Source organism: Diadema antillarum, unplaced genomic scaffold (genome assembly GCF_040938485.1).
Source record: "Diadema antillarum isolate AM-2024a unplaced genomic scaffold, OU_Dant_1.0 seq00000152_RagTag, whole genome shotgun sequence".
NCBI classification, from domain to species: Eukaryota; Metazoa; Echinodermata; class Echinoidea; order Diadematoida; family Diadematidae; genus Diadema; species Diadema antillarum.
Genome location: NW_027271225.1, coordinates 426,652 through 442,211, shown reverse-complemented (window position 1 = coordinate 442,211; position 15,560 = coordinate 426,652). Strand labels below are relative to the sequence as shown.

The window sequence follows — 15,560 nt, the reverse complement described above, 5'->3', positions numbered from 1 at the left end:
ACAACAAGTATTGTGCTGAGCAACACCATCACCACCATTCCCACCACTAGCACCAGACTGTGGCACTGGTTCCTCTAGTGGCATCATCTGTTCTGTTGATGACTCTACATTGTCTGGAAAGCTATCAGGTTGCAGTGGGTTTGACATGCAGAATGCTTCTATCCCTGCCATGTCAGGCAAGGCAATGTCAATGTAAACAGTTAGTGTCAATTGTGTATAGCAGCTTATTCCCTCAGATGATTCAAATAATCTGAAATGTTTGTGTCCACACTGTACCTCAATGTCCCAGAGTAGTTCTTTTCCAGGTGCACATGGATTTGACGACTCTAGAAACTATTGACGCAAAAAAAAAGGTCATACTAAAACAACTCACATTGGTCAGCAGGATCTTAATTATCGCGAATATTTCAAATGACCATGGAATGTATAAAATACACACTTTCAATGCACTCTGCATCATTCACTTCCTTTCTGAATGGGTTTTTCCATACTGCAGGGTCAAACCTCCATGATCATTGTCAACACCAGAATTGCAACATGACTTCTATCCTAATTCCAGTGGTTCCAGTAGAGGTGGCTCTGCAGACATGATTTCAATGCAGTCCTGATACTCTATTCCATGGCGTCACAAGTAATCTGCATCTTTCCTGTAGAGACAAATGCACAAAATCATCATGAGCAATGATGTGCACAAACTTGAAGATTTCTGATTTCTTAGTTTAAAATAGCAGCTAAATGGCTACAAGCATGTCTACTTTTGGCTGTTGACCCTGATCCAGCAGCCTTCTTCAGTACCCAGGTAAGCTTCCCACCAATGGTTCTTGGGAGAAAGCAATTGAAATCACAATAACAAGTACAATGCTCATATCACGGATGATCTGAAAATTAACATGCATTGCTTGACTTTACCTTAGAGAAAACAGTTTAACTTTATGTGATTGCATTTTATAAATCACAACATAACAACGATTACTGGTAAAAATTATCATCAAAACAGCTGTAACACAAATAATAATATGGCTTGGGGTGCACACGTTTTACTAAGTACACGTTGTACATTATAGGACAAGGTCCTCGAGTCTGAGCCATGATTTTTCATGCGTGACCATAATGTAAACACTTGGATAGCACTAAGCAGTGAATATATATTTGATAGTTGGGTGCTAGTGCAGGTGTTGGTGTTACAGCTGTATCTCCCACAAAACTGTATTGAGTTGGGCTTAAAATTTGTAAAACAAATTCATAAGCACCTTGTGTTCTGCAAACACTAACAGCATGCAATGTCACAGGCCAGGGATCCCACTGGAATTGGACAAAAAAGAACTGATGTCAAATAAAACATACAAACACAATGTACGATAAGTTTTAAAAGACAATAACATAATTTGCAATGGACTGGTGTTAGGTACAAAAATGGAAAAAAACACAAACAAAACAAAACAGATATATAATGCAACTTATTGCAAGATCAGTAGAGTAGTAGGCTCCTCAAAGAGGGCAGCTCCATTCAGGATTTCAGCAGATCATTCAACACTGGGCCTACAACACCAAACAAACACAAACCACCCATGATTCAACCACAACACTGTCCAAAGTTTGACCGTCTGCTACATCAGTACACGTGGAAAGTATTTTAACCTATCTAACCTTAGTTAGGCCTAGATCCTGTATTTTTGCGTGCAGTCCAACCTTACATGGGAGGTCGAACCTTGCATGTCCTTGGTGCGGGTGCCAATTTATTCAGCACGTTCTCAGTTAACTGCGACTAGCCCCAACACCACGCTCCCACAGTATAAATAGCCTACCGTGTACAAACAAGGAGCGCCCCGGGGTTAGTTCTCAGCAAAGAGGTTCTATAGAACCTCTTTGGTTCTCAGTTAACCCCGGCGCGTGGCGCTGTAACCAATAACAGTACGTGTTGGGGTCGCTGCTGCGGTTAGTTCTCGGTACAAACTTACTAAGTAAATGCAGTATTACTGTCAAAGGGTAAAATACGTTCAGTTGTCACACATCATTCTTGACTAGGTAAGTTTACATGTAAACTTTCTAACTAGCTTCACTAAACTAGGGCCTCCGAGTAAACATGATATACGACTAGACCTATTACACATCTAACAAATTGTTAACGTTAGTAGAAGTTGAACTTTCTACTCTAACAAGTTAGGACTCAGGACAGGACCCTTGTCAGGAGTTGTAGGACTGGCCACTACACTACATGAATGAATGACTCAGAGTCAAAGGCCTAACACTATAAACAGTTAACGCTAAAATATACATACATGTACTAACGATTAGTTCTATTCTAAGATGTAGGTAAAGCACGTTCGTTTTCGTTGAAACCAATCACCACAACAGACCACCATAGCCGATATGCCACCGAGATGCCACCAATGCAATGGCAATGCCAATGAACAGATGAATGGTCAACTAGTAAGAACTGATCCGTGATCGTTCTTACACACAGGCTAACCTGTGAATAACACTACACTAGTCTTCGACATGGTAAACTGCACAGCTAGCTCGAACGCAAAATGTGAACAACACACGATGAATTCTTACCGGATTTATTGCCCTTCCTTCTAAATTGCAGTGAAGTTAACACTTAGTCAACAATACAGCATTCCCATTAACGTTAGACATCACTACGCACCACCAACAAGCGGCAACTACAGCAAAGCCAATGGCTACACACCACCAAAATAATCCTTGCACTAAAAATAAACGAGAAGAACTCATAGTTCACAGCACAGAGGCACGATATGCGTATCAGCCCTGTACTCGCAGGAAGTCTCGAACTGCTGCCCTCACCGCTGGAACAGCACAGAGCTTATTTTGACGGGGAAATAATCTAACATCCCAGAGTTACGTCAAGTACTATGAGTATGATACATACTGGACATTCAAAGATTAATATACTTAACTCTCGAGTCCCGTGTGCCATCCCTAAGTGTATTAATTAAACAACAACGCTGAATGTAGTTCATTGTACCTGTATAGACCTTGCATGTAATACCAACCCTAAATGTAATAATCGAGACAAACCTCTTGTAAATTGAAACCCTAAATGTAAAAACTTTCAAGATAAAAGTATGTGATAAAATCCTGAAGGCAATAGACTGTAATAACATACAACCATAACTACTGTATATCCATCCTGAAGTAGGGTCAGATTGAAAAGACAAATATATATATAATATATATATATATATATATATATATATATATATATATATATATATATGTATATAATATAGGACATTATTATGTTTTCCCCAAGAATATATTATATTCTTGGGGAAAACATAATAATGTCCTTTCCACGGCCGGCCGGCGCCACGTTTTTAAAATTGGGGGAGGGAGCAGTTATATTTCTGGTGCCACCGTGGACAGTGTAAACTTTCGTTTCTAGGGACTATAGGTTAATCTTCAATGAATTATGAAATAATAATAAAACTTCACATCAACTTTCCTTTAAAATTACACTTTTGAGAACCTGTTATAGAGTGTGTGAAGTTCTTCTGCAATCATTTTTCTCCTTTTTTTTGTCAATTGCATTATTTTGCAGAATCTGAGCATCCCACTTGCGACCACACGATACAAAAGTGTATCGTCGGCGAAGAATAAACTTAAGACTTGACAGCATTAACAATAGCAGCGAGCTTTAGATCTGCGACGCGATCGCTAAGACGACGCAGCCTCTCCAGGGTTGAACAATAAAACGCCTGCCTCGCGCATGTGCAGAACAACATTTCTAGCCTAACAGCGTCGTCCTCAATAGTAGCGTTCGCGTCGCAGAATTAAAGCTCGGTACATGATAATGTCATCGAGCCTGGGACCTAAACACACTATATGGCATTTGTGGCATTCCTCATGTGACCTTAGCCCCTCCGGAGCAACATCCATACATATCAAGATGTTGTCTATCACACAATCACAAATGATCCATTTCCATTTTGTCCTTGAGTACTGTAATTTGCATAGAGTTTATTGCAACAAATAACATCGACACTTTCACATACTAGTAATTACGGCAGATTGACGAAAAGCGATACTGATCCTCTTACAGGATCCTACATGAGGCCCATAAATACTGACATCGTGTATACAGATTGAGTGTACGTGCATATAGCAGTATGTAACCGAAATTCTGGCTGTGACTTTACGAACCGGTCAAAACATACTTGTCTTGCACTTTGGACTTCTTCTTTTTTTTTAAGTGGTTGATCTCGAGGAAAAGTCAACTACAAAGTGTAGAAGATTAATATAAAATTGAATTTGTATATAATACGTGGAATAAACACAAATTCATCATAAGCGGTGGAATTGGATATCTGTTGACAAAGATATAGATTTAGTTAAAACTAACCCATTCATCAACATGAACAAGTGAACACGTGATATGAAAACACTACTCACAAATACAAAAATTCGACTGAAAAGCAATTCTTAACTTTTGAACTCTGACCTTAGTGAAAAATAAAGCAACATATTATACCGATGATCAAACTGTTAGTAACGAGTTTTTCCATAATCTATGTAGAGTATCCCTCTTTATCTTCCTCTCGATTTTTCTTCCTTTTTTTTCTCCTCCAATCATATCTCTAAGTATGAACGATGAAATCTACATAATAATGTACAGAAGTCTAATGTTTATGCAAATGATAATGTGGAAGTTATATCTACCGGACTTCCTAGTCAAGGTTTCAATATCTTATGACAAAACAAAAAGGTATGACATACACCATGTGCAAACTATTTATATATTGTGTACTTATCTTGTACTTAATGCATATGCATTGTGTAAATAAATCAAATCAAATCAAACTCATCTTAATAGGGCATCTTTTATACAACAGTCATAATGAGCAAGTTTTAGTTTATTTCATGTAATCATTATATCATGGACCTACTACACATCGACATTCATCGCTCGTTGATTAATTCGTGCACCTCTTTCTGTCAAAAGCGTCACAAAAATATTTTGAACATGCTTTCCTGCTTTGATCCAGTGTTGTCCACCGACAGCCAGCCTGGATAAAAACAAGACGGCGCTTTGAGAAATCTAGAAACTACGTGCGCAGAAGATACAATGTAATAACTCTCTTAAATCAAGAAAAATGCATGTGCAGTTGTAGTGCATATTGCGAAATCATCGCTAAAGCAATTTTATTTGCGAAATGCAAGTACTTTACAAGAAAAAGCAAGTAATGAAGCAGGTTGACTGTGATTTGTAATCTATTTTTCCCCATTTGTCGCACAGTGTTTCAGAGTAAACATGGGCAGTGACAGTAGACGACATGCTTGTCTTGCCATTCAGGGATGTGACATGCATGGCCGCAAGTGGCCGCTTCAGTAATTACACATTTTGTGAAGCAAAATTTGTCCTTGTTTCAGGTTTGCTGCTCCCCATCATTGGTGTTTATTCAAAGGCAGTTGAGTCTGAAAAGGCACCTCAGCCAAATAGGACCGAAATGAGGGAAACCGGGTTCTTTTGTCAGTGATGATGCACGATTACACAATCGTCATTGTCCAAACGTCTGAATGTACTCATTAAGATGCACATAATCAGGTGGCGGTGGTGAACATTGGATCAAAGAAAGACCTCCGTTCATGGTCCATATGTGTAGTAGGTCCATGATTATACCGACTAGTCATTTTTTATTTTGTCATTTCATTCCGATGGGGAGCATGAGTTATATGATACAATATTGTCTACGCAACTGACTGCGAAATACTCTGCTGAAGACATGAACATTGCAGTTAGTAATTAATGGACATTCCAGTTATTCATGTCGAAGGATGTATACGCGTGTCAGGGAAGTAGAAATATGAAGATTGTGAGAACGTCGTTTGGATAGGATTGCAAAACTATCTGAATATAAATCCCAATTGTAGCTATATGCAAGATAACATGGCAGTGTGCGCCCGAGCCCAAAGGCAGGAACACGATATACACTCAACATCTTTCTTATAAACTATATTTACCTGTTTACATAACTTCTCGAACCCTCTCTTCCCACAAGATATAGAGCAACACTGCGTTTGTCAAGGTTTCTATGTGCTTCTACAGATCCGTCTAAAGCAATGTTGGACTGATCTCGTCATCAAGATGTTGCATGTGGTCATAATCAACATATCACATCCCAATATCGTATCATGTCACAATTATCGTATCACATCATAATAAAATCATAGTAATAATAAAGGAATGATAACACGTTACATCTTTATAAAAACACGATTAACAAAAATAGAGACCAGGCAGAAACAATGGCAATGTGAAAGACAAATGCATCTTTAGTTAACCCTTTCTGTGTCATCGAGTCAATTCGTAAGCATGCCGAGTTTGATTATAAATGGAAAGTGGTGCAATACAACAATGGTAGCTGATGGTATTGATTATAGACAGTGTTCTGTTGATGTGTGCTTGTGATTTAATACAGAAGCAAATGATAGTTGAGTGGACCAGGTTGAAATGAAATGAGGAAGGGGGAGGTATCGAATGGATGAGATTAGCGCTATAGTATAGAAAGATACATTTTTAACGACAGTTTGCTTCCTCCTGTAACTACGGTCGGCAGACGATTCACTAAACTGCATATAGAGGAGTGAAGAATCGCTTGGGTGTATAGCAAAATGAATTTTCATGAGCTCCGCTGGTTAATTTTTTTCATCATGATCCTTCAGAACGTCTACCATAGCCATGGTGCGCAGCTTGCGTGGCGTCTTGTATTGGTTAGCCGTGGCCCCAGTGTTCTGTAGAACGTAGTCTCGGAGCGCATCAAACCCTCCTGGCCGAACAAGGTGGATGCGGGGGTGAGATATGCTACCCTCCCCACGAAGGCGATCGTAGTCGCAGTTTCGGTTGCGGAGTTCTTCGTCAACCTGTCAAACAAAATGAGCACGACGGACGTATTAGCAATATCAGGAAACAAACGGATATCAACCGCTCGTTGCCAGAATTTAGTGCAAGGTTGATTTATTGTTAAGCAAATGAAACAATAAAGGTAAAATGCCACTATGACGCCAATAATTGAGACTAATGAAACAGTGCAGTAAATTTGCATTATGGAGCAAGTTCAGTCACTCACAATCCATAATACCGACAATTCTAAATGACATGATGTTGTAGATCGATTTCAACCTCTGAACATCCCACTTGACGACGAGATAACGAGATTGACATTCATGGCAATCGTTTGGGAAGAATAGGCGTCAACCCTTCAAGTATATAGAATTACTTTTCAGCTTGTACAAAATACCGCCGTACCAACGGCATTAAAGTAATGTTGGGAAAATTTTTAACAACAAAACATCAGCGTCATCAGAACTAATTAACTGTGATTGATAGGGGAGCATCAGTCAGTAGCGTGTCTGCCTCCAATCAATGGCTCGGGTTCAAATCCTGAGTCTCGCTAAGTAATACTATGTGTTATCATACCGTCCCCTCTAAAAGAGGCAAAATCGTCTGCCGCCAAGGACCACCATTATAATTAGGCTGTCCACTCTTTGAGGATGCATTAGTGAGTCACGAGAATCTACAAGGATATACATTTTTCGTGAATTTTCCACTGTTTTTTGCTTCTTTTTTTTTTTTTGCTGTTTGTTTTTGTTATTTTTCAAGAGACGTTTTCGAGCAAATTACTTTCAGGCATAACGTATCTGTCTATATGTGCGAGATCTACAAAGATTGGCAACAATTGGGATGACGTACCTTGTCCTTCTCATTTTGTGTCAGAGAGGGTGATCGCGATGTAGTCTCTAGTTCCAAAAAGATGAGATAATAAGGATTTTCTTCACCTGGATCAAAAACTGTGGGGGAAAAGAAGAGTCATGATATATTGCAGTGACCAAAAGCAAGGAATGTGACGAGGCATGAAAATGAGATCTATTACACAATTCAAGCGCATGTTCTTATTCCTTGTATGCTACATTCATATCAGATGAATTAGTACAATAAAAAACAAAGACTTTGCATGCACACCGAATCGATAAGCTCAGTCCTTTCGCTGCGAAGAGATTGTTGAGAGACGTTTGAAATCGTGCACACAATGCCTTGGAACGATAAACCACTGAAAATCTTTGCATGCAGGGATGTTTACCAAATGTAAAAAGATATCGAGAATTTGACGCTCATTTCACATAATAAAGAGGATCAAAACCATTTTAAAACAAAAAAAAATTGCAGGATTGCAAATTAGTGGTTAAAGGGGAATATTAGAGGCGTCGAAACATGACGGGAAAAAGATCATAGGATGGGATGCTCTCTCTCACCAGAGGAATCGTCTGCAAGTAGAGTGCTCTCGGCGACTGCGTAGTCCGTCAGACTTTCGCACCAAGACCACCGGGCTACCGCGGCTCGTATGGAAGCATCGAGTACCTTCTGGTCCATCTTCTCGTACTTGAGATTGAGGATTTGTCCGATACTGTATGGAGGAGAAAAATAGTTTGTGGGCTGTTTTTGTTTGTTTGCTTGCTTGCTTGCTTGCTTGCTTGTTTGCTTGTTTGGAGGAATAATATGAGTTTTGGCTGGTAAATTCTGTATGAAAGTATATTGGCTTAGAGTAACTGAGGAAAAATATACCCCCCCCCCCCCCCCCCCCCCAGAATACTGATCAAACTATCATTCAAACTATGAATTATAATGATATAAAAAAGAAAACCCATATTAAAAACGGGAGTGGATTGAGTGGATTTGTGTATACTTGGCAAGTCAACACGTGCTTTCGTGTATATGTTAATTAACTTTTGTGTGTGATCATGCATAATGTGTGTGTGTGTGTGTGTCTGTGTGTGTGTCTGTGTGTCTGTGTCTTTGTGTGTGTGATTATGGCAAGCCTAGGCCCCTATATTTGTTTGCTTGTATATGCAATATTATTTAAAGAGACAATCATAAAATATGTAATAAACATGTGATAAGAGTGCATGTGAACAACTGGAATGAATCAACGATACTCTGAATTCTAAGCAAACAAGACCAGTGGTACATCAAAATGTCATCACTATTAGTACATGTATCTGACAAATGCAGTCAATAATAGTATACCTTATTAGAATACTTTATGATTTGTAATCTAAATTCATATTATGAAAAGATTAAGTTCCGTTTCATAATAGTTGTTCGTAATCTGTCTTTGACTGGAAAAGTGTTTCATAGGTACTATAAAAAATAAATGGTTCTACAGTCTGTATGTCAACTACTTACCGGAACATGAATTTCAGGATCGGGGAGTTATGATAGAAACCCGCTACTCTGAACACATCACCGAGGCGGTAGCGGTAGAGACCCGAGTACCCGTTGGTCAGTACCACCTCGTAACATTCGTTCTGGGTAAGCTCGTCCATCAAGTAGGTTCTGGGCTGCTCCTCGTCTCTGATATAATGTGATTAAACATGGCATCATACCATTAATGCAGGTAATATTAGGGGTTCACAGTTCGTTACTCCGAAGGTTTTTTGGTCGTTAGGTTCATAAGTCCGAATATTGAATTAGGTTTGTTAGTCTTAAAATGAAATAAGGTTCGTTATTCCGAAGGTTGAATTAGTTAAATGTAACTTCATGAAACTTAGTGGATAAATATCAGTCCCTAATAATCAAAGGCAGTATGATGTATGCCTACACCTTTATACCGGACCGATTGATATCTTGTCGATACTATAAAAGCTTTGCCTTCTAATTGCACTGATTTAATAGGCCTATATACCCATTCTCATTTTCCTGTCATGGGAACAGGAATATTGGTCTTGCTCTGTGGTAAGGAAAAAGTTGCCCCCTCCGCCCCCCCCCCCCCCCCCCACCTAACTTTTCAGTCATTTGATCAAGATGCCGAGAGTTCTTATACCAGCCTGGAAGAAGAGGGAAAACGTTTCAATCTTTTCCTTGATTTGTTATGAGAATGAATTTGATATACGTGAATGATATAATAAATACATCAAAGCTTTTACAATTCATTCTGTATGCAGATGACACAAATATATTGTTTTCACATAGAGATGTAAATACTCTGTATAGTACTGTCAACACTGAAATGATGTACGTTTGTGACTGGCTCCGAACTAATAAGCTACAGATAAATGTTGACAAGACAAAATATATGATATTCCACTCTAACAGAAGTTTTCGGCAAGATGTTTCATTGGTTTCGTATTCAGAAATTAAGATAGATAATCGAATTATTGATCAAGTTGATAGTATTAATTATTTAGGAGTTATTATTGATGATAAATTGACTTGGACTAAACATGTGAATAGTATTCATGGGAAGATTAGTATCTCTATTGGTATAATGCATAAGCTTTGTTCAATACTGCCGAAACATACTCTTTTTATGTTGTATAATGCCTTTATTTTGCCTCATTTTGATTATTGTAGTCCTGTATGGTCTGGAACCAGCTTAACTAATTTGTGCCGTTTATCAGTTTTACAGAAAAAAAGCAATTCGAATTTGTTCAAACGCCAACTCTCTTACTCTCACTCTGTCTGACAGTGTCTTAGTCAAACTTGGTCTTTTTATGTATAAATACTCGAATGCAATTTTACCTGACATTTTTGATGGTTCTTTTACACTGAATTGTGCATTACATAACATTGAAATTCGAAATAAGGATAACATTGTGTTGCCATTTTGTCGCTTGAGCATAAAGCGAAAAAAAAAATTATTTTATATAAAGGTGCTAAGTTTTGGAATGACTTGGATTCAATTTTTACGAATGTATCCACTCAAAGTGCTTTTAAGTCTAGATATAAACAATATCTTTTAAATGCCTATTGAATTGTATCAGTCCATCTTTGTTAGTCTTGTTCTGTCTGTTTGTTTTATTTGTGTAATGTAGTAGCATATGTCTTTTATTTCATCTTATTTGTCTATGTTATCTGTAACTGTCATTAAGTAATCTGAATGTAACTCTGAATCTGCATTTGCATGTATATTCTTATGTATTCAACTCTACAAAGGGGATCACTTCTCTCAAGCCTTTGGCTTTCTTTGTGAACTCCCCGACACATTTTACTCTGTATATATTTCCATTTTTACGATTATCAATAAAGTGAATTGAATTGAATTGAATTGAATTGAATTGAATTGAATTTTAAAGTCTTGTCTGCAACGATTTTATTGACTATACGCGCGCTTATTGTAATGACGCTCATTATTGACCAGCTATAATTGTCATTATAACATCAAAATGAAAGAAGAAAAACAGTATAAAAAGAGCTATTTTATGATATCCACTCACACGTCTTCATATCTGATAAACTCTGAAACCACGACGGATGGAAGAGGTATGATACCATCCACATCGCTGAGCTTTGGTCCAAGGTTTGCCCCCAAGAATCCTTCCGTACAGCCAAACCCGCTTGTAAACAGCGGAACTCCTGTGAAACAAGAACATAAGGAATTAACTTCAAGTTCAAGTTCAAGTTCATATTTATTCGTTTTTTCCACAATATATAACACAAACATAAATCTCACTTTCTTAAGTGACAAAATCAATGCATACAATTGTACAGGGAAAACAACAATAATGGCACAAAAAAAGACCAACAGTATCGATACATTGCAATATAGTTGCTAAGACAACGAAAGTGAAATAGTTTTCAATATAATTATGCACTGTGTGAAAAAAACGGAGGGACCCACTAAAAAGACAGAGCTTGTAGAGTGTGGGCCCCTCGTTATTAGAAGTCCGATGTAAAAATTGAATTGAAAACAGCAAAAAATCCGCACAAAAAGTTCGTCACAAAAAAGTTTGGCAGCCCACTAAGAGACAGACGAACAAACAGTTATACATAGAACAACTACAAACAGAGTAATGAACATGCAACAGGACTGGGACAGCAACAAGACTACTTGTAGGAGGAAAAACAAGAAAAAAAAACTGACATGACGACACAAGAGGGAACAAGACTATAGCGTGATAAAGAGGTAACAAAATAGACAGGAATGTGCAACACAGATGACGATCCTCGGGGGTTTGAGGAAGAAAGAGAAGAAGAAAAAAGAATATAGAACAAACCCTGCAACTGCGAAGTATAGGTTAACGAAAATCTTATAATCAAGGCTTGAGCAATAGTTACAATAATAAAGAGAACGGCAATGCCGATATTGCGGATGAGTAACAAAGTAAGCCTAAAAACTAATCTGACTCTGCGAGTCGTCATTATAAGATTGTAAAAGAAAATACTTTAATCTCCTTTTAAATGAGTATATAGATGGAGCAGATTTTAAATCATGGTTCAGGGAATTCCAATAATTTGGTCCAGTGTAAATAAGTGTATTCTTTGCTAAAATCGTTCGAAGAAGTGGTAAATGAAACTCGTTAGAACGTCGGGTGGGGTAATTATGGAAGGATTGATTTTTTTGAAACATAAAATCAAAGATAGGTGGGAGTAAATTGTTATCATACATATACATAAATTGACCTAAGTTAAATAAGAATAATTCGTTGATTTTCAATAGCTTATAACAGTCAAACAATGCATTTGTATGCGAACGTGTAGGAGAATTAGAAATGATACGGAGGGCTTTCTTTTGCAATAATAACACTCTATTCAGCAGTGTCTGATGAGTATTGCCCCAAGCTAAAATTCCATAATTAAGGTAAGGGAGTATCAAAGAGGAGTATAACACCAGTAGGGTCTTTTCAGGAATATAAAATTTCAGTCTATTCATAACACCTATATTGCGAGAAATAATTTTGCAGATATGATCTATATGTATTTTCAAAGAAAGTTTATTATCTACAAAAATACCAAGAAATTTAAAATATGACACACTTTCTAAATTACAATCATTCAGAACTATTTCTGAATTCAAAGAATCCACAGTATTGCTGAAAAGCATCTATTTTGTTTTTTGAACATTCAGAGATAACTTGTTAGCTCTGACCCAGTTGGTCACTTTTTTCAATTCCGTATTTACTTGTTGAACTAGAACATCGATATCGTTATGGGCAAGAAAAACACTGGTATCATCAGCAAAGTGTATAAAAGAAAGTAGCTCTGAAACAGAGGAAAAATCATTGATATAAATAATGAATAACAGCGGCCCTAAGAGACTTCCCTGTGGAACGCCACACTTAACATCTCTTATAACTGAATGATTATCTTTAATTGAAACAAACTGTTTTCTGTTAGCTAAATAACTCTTGAACCACTCCAAGGCCTTCCCACGTATTCCATAGTGCGATAACTTATGGAGCAAAATGTTATGATTAATCGTATCGAAGGCCTTGGAGAAGTCCAAGAATATACTAATTAAATGAGAATGGTTGTCGGTTGCATTAACAACTTTATCAATAAAATGAAGAACTGCATGGATAGTACTGTGTCTCTCTCGAAAACCAAACTGGCAATTAGTGAATATTTTATGCACATTACAAAAATTAATAGTTCTGATGTATATTATTTTTTCTAAAACTTTCGACAATGAAGATAATAAAGAGATTGGACGATAATTGCTGACATCCAGATTATTACCTTTCTTAAATATTGGAATTACTTTAGCCAATTTCATTTTATCAGGAAAAATACCATTAGAAATTGACAGATTAAAAATGTGGGCCAAGGGATCTGCAACTGAGGATATAACACCTTTAAGGATACAATTATCTACATCATCATAACCGGAACTTCGTTTGTTTGTTAAAGAGGATACAATGTCGATAATCTCATGTCTATTTGTTGGAGTTAAAAAAATAGAATTTGGGTTATTCTGGCCTAAAAATTCAGTAAAATTCAGTGAAACTTAAATGACTATACGCTATATATACTTTAACACGCTCGCTCTGTTCCTGTTTTTGAAATTTTGTCTTTTGGGCACTTTGGGCAAAAAGAGACATCTTCTGATTAAAGAATCTTGCCATGATATCATTTTAGCACAAAGAGCCAAGATAACGTACGTATTGGTGCGTGGATCCGTTCATGTATATTTGCAGCTCGAATAAAACATAATTATCATCCTTGATATCAAACTGGACACAGCTCTAGTTTAATTACCCTTTTAAGACAGCGTCAGATTTGATTCACTGTCAATATTGTGTAACATGTTGAACTAAACGCTAATTGTCATTCGAAAAAAAAAAACTCGAAATGGTTCATTAATCCTCATTGATGTTTTTAGCCATTGAAGTAAACATTACAGACCTAAATAATGCTCTACCAAATACAGTGTAACACACAAAAAGGAAGAAAAATATTATTATAATAGTGCAGAGTTTCATACCAACACACTAATCAATTCCACCGTGACATTTCATAAACTTGCTATACGTATTGAAATTTGTTTCGGAAATCTGCTGATTTAATGTTGTTTAGCTTCGTTTTCTTTCCATGCAAGGGTATAACATATTGAACACTCTGGGTTGTTTATGTTAGCATATCATCTGTCATACCTTGACTGAATGAACCGTCAACCTTCGGCCATACCCCTGTAGAGTCGATTGCAAAAACAACCTGTAAACTCGGCCAAATTCTGTTCACGATACCAGTGAACCCTTTCTCAAATTCCCGACGTAGCTCCCGGGCTCGCTTCGGATCTCCATCACCGAATGCTTCGGATAAGCCCGAACGAATCTCTGTCGGAAGATGAAGCTTGGAATTGATTGTTCCATTCTCCATGTCCTGGACGATTTCCCTCCAGCACAACTTCAGCTGTTTGAGAGCGCTGAGGAGGACCGAGACGAAACCCGACATGATCATCCGAATATCACGATCACGCATACCGAAGAGCAGGTGGATGTAGTTGGCTTCGTACCCCGTGTGGATTTTGAATGCTTCGATCGGAGATGTATAGGATGAAAAGAACAAGCCATTCTCCGTTGGCAACCTCCCGATGGTTTCAATCAGCGCACCACTTTTAGCTTGAGATACTTTGGGTGCCACGTAAATGTACATGGTTTTCTTTAGAGAACCGATGCCAGGGTGATTACAACGTAGTGTAATGAACATAGCTATTCCCGCTTTCCCCAGGAACTCAGATTTCGAGGTGTGAGGAATATACTTGGGTTTTCCCGTTGTTCCCGTGGTGCGCAAGTACGAGGTTGGTGTCTTTCCTGTTATAACGCGCTCTTCACCTTCCATCATGCGATCTACGTACCCACGGTAATGCTCATATCTTGTCAGAGGATGATGCTTCTGGAAATCCGCCAGGGATGCCATCTCTTGAAGGCGGAACCGTTTGCCATATTCTGTGTTTCCGTTGAGTTTAATGATTTCTTGCAGAAGACGCTCCTGATACTCTCGTGGCGACCTCCAGGACTTGTTTAGTTTATTAAAAGTGAAATGGCATGACACCTTCACAACGAGATCTATAAGAATGTGGAAACTTAGAGCGGAGAACGTTTGGCGTTGTGAAGGATGCTGAATCAGAGCCCAGACGTAGATGAGAGACAAAAATAGGCTCAGTCCTCCAAGAATACCTAGTAAAGTAATAGATAAAGATACATAATAATGAATGATATACAGTTTATTGCTGTGACTAACGAGTTGACGAGTTTTATTGTTATGACCATGCCCGCGTAAGAAATACACGGTATCGAAGTTACATCATTATTTGCTCTTA

General features: G+C 37.8%; 1 protein-coding gene and 1 long non-coding RNA gene across 2 annotated transcripts; both read right to left on the bottom strand.

Moving 5' to 3' along the window:
* Positions 1–36: 36 nt before the first annotated feature.
* On the bottom strand, positions 37–2,701 carry LOC139727790 (uncharacterized). Its single transcript, XR_011710767.1, has 3 exons — positions 2,560–2,701; positions 1,251–1,302; positions 37–647 (listed from the first exon to the last, which is right to left on the bottom strand). It is a non-coding gene; the product is annotated as an uncharacterized lncRNA (long non-coding RNA).
* A 3,959-nt stretch (positions 2,702–6,660) lies between these two features.
* LOC139727797 (uncharacterized) lies at positions 6,661–15,157 on the bottom strand. The gene is made up of 6 exons (XM_071638770.1): positions 14,392–15,157; positions 11,236–11,374; positions 9,206–9,373; positions 8,275–8,426; positions 7,715–7,812; positions 6,661–6,885 (listed from the first exon to the last, which is right to left on the bottom strand). Exons 1-6 carry the CDS (start codon positions 15,155–15,157, stop codon positions 6,661–6,663), a joined length of 1,548 nt encoding a protein of 515 aa, XP_071494871.1.
* Between the last annotated feature and the right edge of the window lie 403 nt (positions 15,158–15,560).

What these genes read in the sequence shown, in the direction of transcription:
- LOC139727797 (XM_071638770.1), bottom strand. Translation starts at nt 15,157, where the DNA reads ATGGCATCCCTGGCGGATTTCCAGAAGCATCATCCTCTGACAAGATAT. An exon ending in TGACGGTTCATTCAGTCAAG is followed by an intron (nt 11,375 to 14,391) that starts GTATGACAGATG and finishes CTTGTTTCACAG; the next exon opens with GAGTTCCGCTGTTTACAAGC. An exon ending in CACAAAATGAGAAGGACAAG is followed by an intron (nt 6,886 to 7,714) that starts GTACGTCATCCC and finishes TTTGTTTGACAG; the next exon opens with GTTGACGAAGAACTCCGCAA.